The sequence below is a fragment of the Nannobrachium achirus genome (genome assembly GCF_963921795.1).
Source record: "Nannobrachium achirus genome assembly, chromosome: 8".
Taxonomy (NCBI): Eukaryota; Metazoa; Chordata; class Actinopteri; order Myctophiformes; family Myctophidae; genus Nannobrachium; species Nannobrachium achirus.
In genome coordinates this window covers 26,582,922-26,593,368 of record NC_137817.1, presented here as the reverse complement: position 1 = coordinate 26,593,368, position 10,447 = coordinate 26,582,922, and the positions used below count along the sequence as shown (strand labels likewise).

The following is a 10,447-nucleotide window of genomic DNA, read 5'->3' as shown; positions in this document are numbered from 1 at the left end:
TATGGGTTTAAACGGTCAAATGTTTGTTAAGTTTATCATCAGCCAGGGTTTACTCCGTTAACTGTCAGGATTAAACAGGGTTTAAACTTGATTCCTGGCATCCCTATTCTGGGGGAAACATTCGCCAAAAATAGCATATCTTCTAGATTGACTATTTTTGGCAATTCAGACCAGGTTTACTAAGCACACGTTTAAACATTTAAACGTTTTAGGTAGTAGTGCCAGCTCAGCCTGGTTTTAAACGGTTAAGTGTTAGATCAGGGGTGCCCAAAAGGTAGATCGTGATCTACCAGTAGATCACCAAGGGTGTGCAGGTAGACCACATGACATGCCTCTAAAAATGTATAATTAAAATATAAAAAGAATATGTCAAAATTACATCAAGAAGGGCCTGTCAGCTCCCTTCATGGCTTCTAAAGTAGGCAAACCTCCAGTGCAATGCTTTGTTCAAGAGTCAGTAAAGAACCCCAAAACCTACCACTTCCATACAGAAAGGGATGAAGACATTTCCCCCAGTATTTCACATTTATTTCCCCCTTACAGTAAGTGTGTTTGTCTAAAATGTAACACCAGTGCTGCTATTCCAAAGCTCCCCTCAGGCCCTCAGCTAAAACATTTTGGATGGGTAGATCATGTTGAGCTAGTCATTTTAAAAGTAGATCTCACGTCAAAAAGTGTGGGCACCCCTGTGTTAGATAGTAGAGTTGGCTCAGCTGGGGTTTAAACGGTTCAGTGTTAGATAGTATCGTTAGCTCAGCTGGGGTTTAAACAGTTAAGTGTTAGGTAGTTGAGTTTGGCTGTTTGTGGGATTCAATAAAGTCTTTTGTTGAGTGACGAATCCGCATGAACTCGACAGATCCTTCAGCCCCAAACGCTTAGCCAACTATGAGCTAATTGACATAACAGATGTTTTAGCTGGGAAAAATAAATAAATGAATGCATAGGGAAATCGCTGTTGCAAAGTGCTATTTACAAACGGATTTCTTCATTTTGTAGGAAACGACTGATTTTTGTTTTTGTGTTTTCTCTCTGTGTATCACAGCATGTACTCAATGACTCAGTGAGAGAGAGGCAGCGAGAGAGAGAGAGAGAGAGAGAGAGAGAGGCAGAGAGAGAGAGAGAGAGACAGAGAGAGATAGAGAGAGAGAGAGAGAGAGAGAGAGAGATGAGGATGTGTGCCATGGAGGAGGATATTATGTTAACTGTTTGTTATCACAGCCCTGTTGAGTCAGAGAGACTACTGGCACACTACCATTTACCCAGACACTGACTCACACTCACAGCCCGCTCTCATGGAGGACAGGCAGAAAGACGGGAGGAGAGGAGGAGAGAGATGCAAAGAGAACAGGATAGGGGGTACTGACAGAGAGGGAGAGAAAGAGATGTTACCGGATATAATGAGAGAGGAAAGGGAGAGAGAGAGAGCACTGGAAGGGAGAGAAGGGGAGGGAGGGAGGGAGGGAGACGGGAGAGAGGGAGAGTAGATGAAAGGGAAAGGATTTTCATTCAGTCATCAGGACAGAAGAGAGAAACAACACAGAATTTCCCTTTTCTCCCAATCTTGTTCTCACGCATCTCTTCATATTGCTGAATTAAATTTAACAGCAGAGGTCAAATTATTCTCCCCCCTCTCTCTGTGAGTCTATTACAGTTTCTACACTGCCGACTCTTAATCTATCCTGGCTCTTTATAACCTAATTCTTAATTTCTTCAAGTCACAGCTTGCATTCTGTTTCCCCCTATCTCTCTCTCCCTCCCTCCCTCTCCCTCTCTCTGTCTCCCTCTCCCTCCCTCTCCCTCTCTCTGTCTTCCTCTCCCTCTCTCTCTCTCTCTCTCTCTCTCTCTCGCCCTCCCTCGGCTCGGCTGCCCTCTGTGTTTTGCGGTCTCTCTGCAGTGGATGTGGAATGCAGTGTTTTACACCCTCATTAGTTCTCTGTCACAGTGACAGATCACTTAGTACCACCTGGAATCAAAGAACCCCCATTAAAACCCACAGTCGCTTGCTTTACACGTGCATGTGTGTGTGGGTGTGCCTGCATGGGTACCTGCATACCATTGTTGCCGGGTGGAAACCTCGGATGTCCAAAACCATTAATTTTGTATCTTTCATTCTAAAAACAGTGAAAATAGCGGATCTACAAGCACACAATGCCTCGCACCGCGAGGCGTTGTGTGCTTGTAGATCTGCTATTTCCACTATAGTCTCATGCGACAATCTTGTATGATGAAGCAGGGCTTTACTTTACTCAAAAAACGTACACATTTGAAACTTGGAGATACAAGGTTTCTACCCGACAGTGACGATGTGTGTGTGTGTGTGTGTGTGTGTGTGTGTGTGTGTGTGTGTGTGTGTGTGTGTGTGTGTGTGTGTGCACTTACGTGTGCAGGGCATGGATGCGGGGTCGGTCTCCGAGCGGAAGAAGCCCTTGTCACAGGCGCAGGACGTGGATCCCTCCCTCACGGAGTAGCTGTGGAGGGGACACTTGGAGCAGGAGCCATCTGAGGCCAGGGCGCGGTAGTAACCGATCTTACAGGCTGCAAGACACAAGACAAAATGATGCTTTGAGCAAGATGCGAAGAATGGCAAAATATATATCAGCTTTGGGGTTTAAAAAGATAAAAAAGATAGATTAATAAAAAAAGAATACAAAAATATAATTGAAAATAGCAGCTCTACAAGTTCACAACGTGTCGCAATGCGACACGTTTTGAGCTGCTATTGTTGTGCAACACTGTTGTAGAACAAAGTATGAAAGAAGGATTAGGTGGTTAATCAGACTAAAAGATTTAGTAGATTATAAATAAATCGTTGGAATTTTTTCACATTGATTCATAAAATAAATAATATATCCGCCACCCAAGAACACGCTTGTTGATTATTCGAAAAGTTCATTGATCGGATAATCGCTAAGAAAAATAACCAAAGCCCTAAAATTCTTCAGGCTAAGATCGGCCAAATATCCTAAGAAATATAAGAAGGAAAATAATGCTCATTCCCCCCGTGAGCAACAGGTCAACAACCCGTCTCTATCTCTCCTCTTTGTTGGAAAGGCAGCAAGAAAGTGAATTTCATTATTAAGAATAATAAAAGATAGACACAGTTTTCCCTGACCCACACACACGCACGCACGCACGCGCAGACACACACACACACACACACACACACACACACACACACACACACACACACACACACGCACACGCACACGCACACACACACACACACACGCACACACACACACACACACACACACACACACACACACGCACATAGAATATTGAATAACCAGCCCTTTGTCTTTCGCACAAATTCCAAGTTAGTGCTTTTTTTGGCATTGACTTGGAGACATGGTGTAACCAAAACCATTGGCATCTCAGACCATTTAACAAACAAATGCTACCGCTCTTGGCAGGAGGAATTCTGTCATTCTTCTCACACACGTGTGCGCGTACACACACACACATGCACGCGTGCACGCAAACAGTGCATGTGAAATGGTAACCTAAGTGACACTTTTCCTACTTTGGCGACAGTGCTTGCCTTTCGTTTGACTGACAGTTTGATTGGAGGGCTCCTCTTTCAATGAGTCTCTCCCTGCTCTGTCCGTTCCTATAATGGCTGGGGAAGCCTAGCCGGGTTGTATTTCACCCCCTGAGCGCTGAACCAGAAGGGGAGGACAATAGAGGGATTCTGTGAGAGGTGCGGTGCAGACAGCTAGGACACCGATTGGGCCAAATAGCCTGTCAATCAATCGTGTGGCCGGGCACTTGGCAATGAGCGGCGAATGGTATTGGGGCCAGAGAGGGCTGGTGGTTTTGGGTTTTTGGGGAGTGGTGGTGGAGTGGGTGGTGCGTGTGAGTGTGCACACGTGCGAGTGTGTGTGTGTGTGCGTGCGTGTGCGTGTGCGTGTGTGTGTGTGTGTGTGTGTGTGTGTGTGTGTTGGTGAGGGGAGGGGGGATTTTCTCCTGCTGTTGACTAGAAGTTTGTAATTATATTTTATCCTGGTTATATGGATTTACCCATCTGTCTCCAGTGGGTATTTCAACATCATAACAAGACACAGACATTCACATTCACATGCACATTCACACACACACACGTGTGCGCGCGCGCGCACACACACACACACACATATGTGCGCACAAACTCGCGCACGCTCTCCCCTCCAAAAAAAAAACATGTGTTGACAAAAAAACACAGCTAATTTCCAAAACTGTATTCAAAGTCATGATCTCCCACACCACAGCCATAAATCCACCATGACATCCTACATGCAAGGAACACTGTCTTGTAAACAGACTCCCACATGTATATGCTACGCTCAAAATTTAGATCAATGCCTATCCACATATATACCACACACAGGAGGAATTCCAGCCTCCAAGAAAAACACATTCCATCATTCAAGAAGCACAGTCATCTCCTCATCCACACATGCAGACTACAGAGAAGATCCACAAACCCTGTAAACTTAGGGAAATCCCTTCCTTGGAGGCGTAATAATAAAGTTGGGCTCTTTGCCCTGCAGCCTCTCTCTCTCTCTCCCCAGTGGTTGGATTAGTGTAGCCTAGCGTTAGCAGAGCCAGGCTAGCTGCTACCTGCTGAGCCTTTCTCTATGCCCATCCACCCAGTCAATCAGGGCCAAATCCTTGCCGCTTCACTCGCTAACGCTAAGCTAAGGGCCTCTTTGATTATAGCCTGCAGGGGTGCGAGAAGCCCCTGCTTCTTCTCCTCGCTGTCACACACAGAAGAGAGATTAGACGCGGAGCTGCTTTGTGTTATCGCTCTATCTTTAAGGGTTTCTGACAGTCCCTTAACGCCTAATCACTTCACAAGAGACACAGACGCTAAGACTTGCGGGTGTTGTTTGGAAGGGGACGACGAGAGAGCGGGAGGTTGTGACCGTTTCGGGTGACAAAACGCAAACTGGCCAGGGTTTGTGGTTGTGCACTGACCAGGAAAGCATCAAAAGGTTAATGTGTGGGCAACCAGCGGTTTTAGGCTGATGACTTCACACAAAAAGCAGGAGAGAGAATTAATTGATCTGCATGCTTCAGGGCCTTTGGGCTTTAGCCTCTTTAAAAAGAGACGCATCTCCACACTCCCAGGAACATCAGTCTCACACGGTGCGCAGTTGACGAGTTTTTCAGTCCTTGATGATTAAGCCGTCCCAGGCTCACCCCCAAAGTACCCACTAGCTGTCCCTTAACTCTGGCACCATGCCCCCTTCTCACTATTGCAATGTGTTGCCATCCAATCCTGTGGTCTGATATTCCGCGACTCGGAAATTGTGTTTGAAAATGCGACGTCAACATACGGGACAGTGTTTACAGCAGCAGCTATCCTGCAGAAAGGAAATGGCACAGGCAACGAGAGGGCGATACTCAAGTAAAGCTGGAGAATTTGGTTCCCATTAGCAGTGTGTGTGCGAGAGAAGAGACCACAGTAGTGGGTGGTCCAAGAGGCCGTGCCTTCGGTGAGGAATCTCCCTTAAGACTCGCTGGATTTATCACTGTCCAGGCCAGCCGTGGCAAACCCACACTGAAGCACAGACACATATATTCACACACACGTGAACACACATGGATTCGTTTCTTTACAGCTTCTAGCTGAGAAACCCTCATCATATCCTCTCTTATGAAGCTCTCATAAGTCCATATTTTTCCACACCCGTCCTTTCATTTCCACAGGGCCTGCTTTTTCACGCAGTAACTCATTTTCCCCTCTTTTTTACTTGCTCTTCCCTTCTATTTTCCACCTCTATCTCTATCTCTCTATCCCGCTCTCCTCGACTCTCTAGCTCTCTCTCGTTCTCTGCAGGCCTCCTTTCAGACAGAGAGGGTTTGTCAGGTGCCAAATCCCTGAGCTGAGAGATCAAAGGCAGACAAAGGGACTGGTGACTTACTGTTCTATTCTGGATCCGCTCAGAAAGGAATCCCTCATAGACCAGGACATCACATTCTTTCACCCCTTTTTCTCTCCCCCCACCAGCCCTTTCACTCATTCAATCCTCTTCCATTGCTTTAGTCCTCCCCCCTTTTGTCCACTCCTTCCTCCTCCCAGCCCCTCTGACCGTTGTCTCTCGGCTAAAGCACATTTGGAGTAAAAAGGGGGTGAGAACATTGGGGTACGGCTGAGGAGCAGGCTTAGGGAGTTAATGAGTAGTTTTGTCCGGGTGGTGGGGATTCTGCTGGCTGAATTGGCCACGCGGCATGAGAGGAGGAGAGAAATTGCAACTTCTGCTCGTGACAAAAAATATCTATCTCACACCATCTCCGGAGGGCACAAAAGCCAAGGATACAATGACGGCTACCCACGCGGCAACCATCAAAAACGCTGTTGAGTTTTCCTTCAAAGTAGTGACTACCTACACAACAGACTTTGAATAGCTGCCGACGCTCTGCATGCACTACAGCCAGAAGAAAGGGAAAGAAAACTCTACCCACATATCCACCCACATAAACCCACCTCCAGTGACCCACACACAAAGCTAGATGGGCCAGTAACTGTGCAGCCTACACAACAAAGCCTCCAATTCACGAGGGACTAAGAGCATGAGAGCATACTCGTGCTAGAAAAGTGATCCCAAAACTCTTGGAATGTAGTGCACAATAACTGGGCTTGCCCTGACTGCACAGTAACCGTATTAACCAAAAAGGCATTAAGTTCAAACTATATCGCTTTACCCTGCTCTTTTATCACGGCGCTTTATTTTCTTTAGGTGATGAAACTCGGTCACTCTCTCGTAGTCATAACAGACAGCAAGTGCTCTTCAGAGGCGCAGTCAGAGGCATCCTCACAAAGCCACCCTTTGAAAAGGGAGCGATCGGTTTTCAGGACCTGAGGGCAAGGAGAGCCTCTCCTTCTCCTCCACCTTAAGGAACCAGCATTCTCTATTCAGCCTCCCCGCTCTGCCTTATCCCTCTCTCTCTCTTTGTGTCTCTCCAACCTCTTTCTGTTGGTCTCCCTGCGGAAGGCTGTCGGCTGCTCAGATGGCAGCAGCAGTCAGAATGCATTGCTATTCCAGTAGCGCTTTGTTTACCCCTGCGAGCAGTCCTTGACTGCATAAAAAACAAAACCTGCATTCAAAGTCAGGAATAAGTCCTCCACTCCCGCACACACGCACGCACGCACGCACGCACACACACACACACACACACACACACACACACACACACACACACACACACACACACACACACACACACACACACACACACACACACACACACACACACACACACACACACAACACAACACAACACAATAAAACAGCATCTACATCCATACACCTGAGCTGCTGGCTATTAGCGGAGATAACTAGCTGCTAACCATTAGCATCTGTCATTAGAACAGCAGGAGAACGGAGCAGGTTAACTCATTAATTCCGTCGCCGGGGTTATTAATTACCTCCGGCCCCGACGGTGACACGCAGCCACACGGCCAGCGAAAGCCATCAGCGTGATGGATGAGGGACACACGGCCACCGAAACCGATCACCATGATTGATGACGTACACTCGCCACCCGTCTTAACCTTGACCTGGCGGGAACACGGGTCCCGAGGGTGCTAACATCCGTAACAATGCTAACTAAACAAGGGTAGCGCTGACATTAGCGCTGACTTCATTGCTAGTGTTAATTAGGAAAAGAACAAAAGCCAGCGAGGCTAACAACGCTAACAATAAAAAAGCCAACCTCACTGACAATCATGCACCCTGCTAACTGTATCTCAGGCCAAGGTGCATGAGAGTTGCCAGCCGTCTGTCTGTCAAGTGGCTGATGATTTATAACTGTATTTTCGGCCAACGTAATTCATCAAACAAGAGCCACCCAAGAAGCTGCCCTAATTAAAATGTCTCCAACCTGACACTTATGAATACAAGCCAAAGAACCAGATGAGCTAAAAACAGAGCTAGGATGGAAATAAATGACTAAGAGAAAAACTGCTTCCGAAAGCCATATAATAACTGCTATGATGGGCAACATTTTAAATGAGTGAAACACTCAGGATGCGAGGAATAATACACCCAACACGCACAGAGAACTCCCAGTGAAACAGGCGAGGGTCCTTCACTTACAACATGGATCTTGAGCAACTTTGGCCCTCGACGCTATGGTGCCCAGACTGCCCACTATTGTTATTATTTGGGTTGCATAACAGAAAATATTGTTCTAAAGACTTCCTCCAGTTCAGGGCCTTTGCGTTCTTATTGACACGTAGGCCCCAGTTTCCTATTCAGTTCCTCTAAACCAGGTTCAACGGAGACTAGAGGAGAATAGAGGGGGGAGGAGGGCTATATTCGCACAATGGCTGTATCTGAATAATCTAAAAAATTAGTCCACACCTTAAGAAACACGGGAACAGCATGTGGAAGGAGAATGCTGGGAAACAGGGGTAGGGCTGTCACGATTATGACATTTTACATTACAATTTTCACTCAAATAATTGCGATTAACGATTACTTGTGTATTTGTCGTTGACAATTACATTTCGGTTTGGCTTTCAGGCTTTGAAGTTGCACCTGGCAATTATGACACATAACTTAAATATAAAAATAATTTACTGACATATTTGACAACTTTATACTTAAAAAGAACATCGATAGTGGAAATAGCCGATCTACGATTGTAGATCGGCTATTTCCACTACTTTTTGAAAGTGTTTGAAACTACAGTATATTAACATTTCTCAACATGGCAACGATTATGACGATTATGCAAAATAATTGCGATTACCTAAAATAATTGCGATTAGACGATGATGTAATAATTGTGACAGCCCTAAACGGGGGAGTATGTGCATGTGCAAGGCAGAGAGAGAGAAAGAGGGAGAAAGGAGAAGAGAGTGGGCAGACAGAAAGATACAGATGCCCAAAGCCCTGAAGCCTATTCTGCCTTGTCCAAGGGGGATTCCCCTTTGGATGAGCGGTCGATGCTTGGTTTACCATGCGGGAGACCCGGGGTTTTGAATGCAGGTGGTCAAAACTCAGCCAGACGAGAAAAACAGACAAAGACAGACAGATCTGCAGAGAGAGACACACAAACAGAGAGAGACGGGGGTAGACAGAAATAGAGGCGACATGTGGACAGACGGACGGACGGACACAGAGGAAGCCAGAGCAAGGATGAACGCTGCATGAACAAAGACACACAATAAGACAAAAGCACACACAGAGACCAAATAGGTGAGAGCCCACAGCACACAGAGAAAGACTGAAAGACAGAAAGGGAGGCAGGGTGGCTTCAGACAGATCCATCTTTGTTTGTTGAAACAGTGTTTGACTTGGCCACAGTGGGCACAGGGGCCACTCAGATTCCACTCCTGTGCCCATGCCAGGTCCGCGAGGGTGGCACCGCCCCGAAGCCGGGCTCGGCGCCAGCTATGAGCTACAGACCTTTTGTGACCCAAGATTCACACAGCAGGTGGGTAATGGGCTACAATGCATAGTAGCCAATACATACACACACACACACTGAAATGCACACACGCACACACTTCTCGGTGCATCTGCACACGCTCAGGTGTGCACGCGAAGCCCTTGAAAAGCCCTCTGGACTGTACAGATTCACACTCCGATATCATGCAGGGGAGCACAAATACAGGCACACACACACACACACACACACACACACACACACATAAATACATGCACTTGTGCACGTGCGCACGCACGCGCGCGCACACACACACACACACACACACACACACACACACACACACACACACACACCAAGCAGGGGGGCTTTGTGTGAGCAGTCTCACAGCAGCACGGCAGGAGTGATGGGAGGTAAACAAACTCTGAGTCAAGGTATTGTCTTTGGCCAATTTCCCTAAGGTCTCCAGGGGGCAAAGGCTCATGCTGTATTTGTGTATTCGGTGCTCATGTGTGTGTGTGTGTGTGTGTGTGTGTGTGCTTGTGTGTGTGTGTGTGTGTGTGTGTGTGTGTGTGTTGTGTGTGTGCGCGCGCATGTGTAAGTGCATGTGCGTGTGTTTGTGTGAATGCGTGATTTCACATTTGTTCTGAGGGAGGAGGCAGCAATATCTGGCGCGCTTTTCCTGGCATTGTGTACAATGAAAAGAGTTGCATTTGATTCAATTATGGAATAAAAAGAAAGGAGGGGGCAGGGGCGTCAATTGGGTATGGCAGGGGTATGCAGCTGCCATACCCTGAGTCCAGGGGGGAAAATAAAAGTTACTTTTAAATATAAATCCATGAATGTCTCTTTGTCTATCTGCGCTGGTTATTATGTTGTTAAATTACAGTAAATGGTGCACGTCGTTGGCACACGTTGATAAACAATTGGGTGGGCTTTGCTGTTCTATGAGCATGGAGCTGAAAAATGGGAGGATGTGTGCGAGAGGAAGAGCACACACGCACACACACACACACACACACACACACACACACTAAGAATGGGCGTGGAAGGAAGAGGAAGTGATAGG

The 10,447-nt window shown here is 46.8% G+C and overlaps 1 protein-coding gene across 1 annotated transcript in view; it reads right to left on the bottom strand.

Annotated features, from left to right (window-relative positions):
* epha4l (eph receptor A4, like) overlaps positions 1-10,447 on the bottom strand; it is a 74,180-nt gene that overhangs the window by 44,477 nt on the left and 19,256 nt on the right. The window contains 1 exon segment of the mRNA XM_080732313.1: positions 2,380-2,535. Coding sequence (XP_080588439.1) covers positions 2,380-2,535 — 156 coding nt within the window.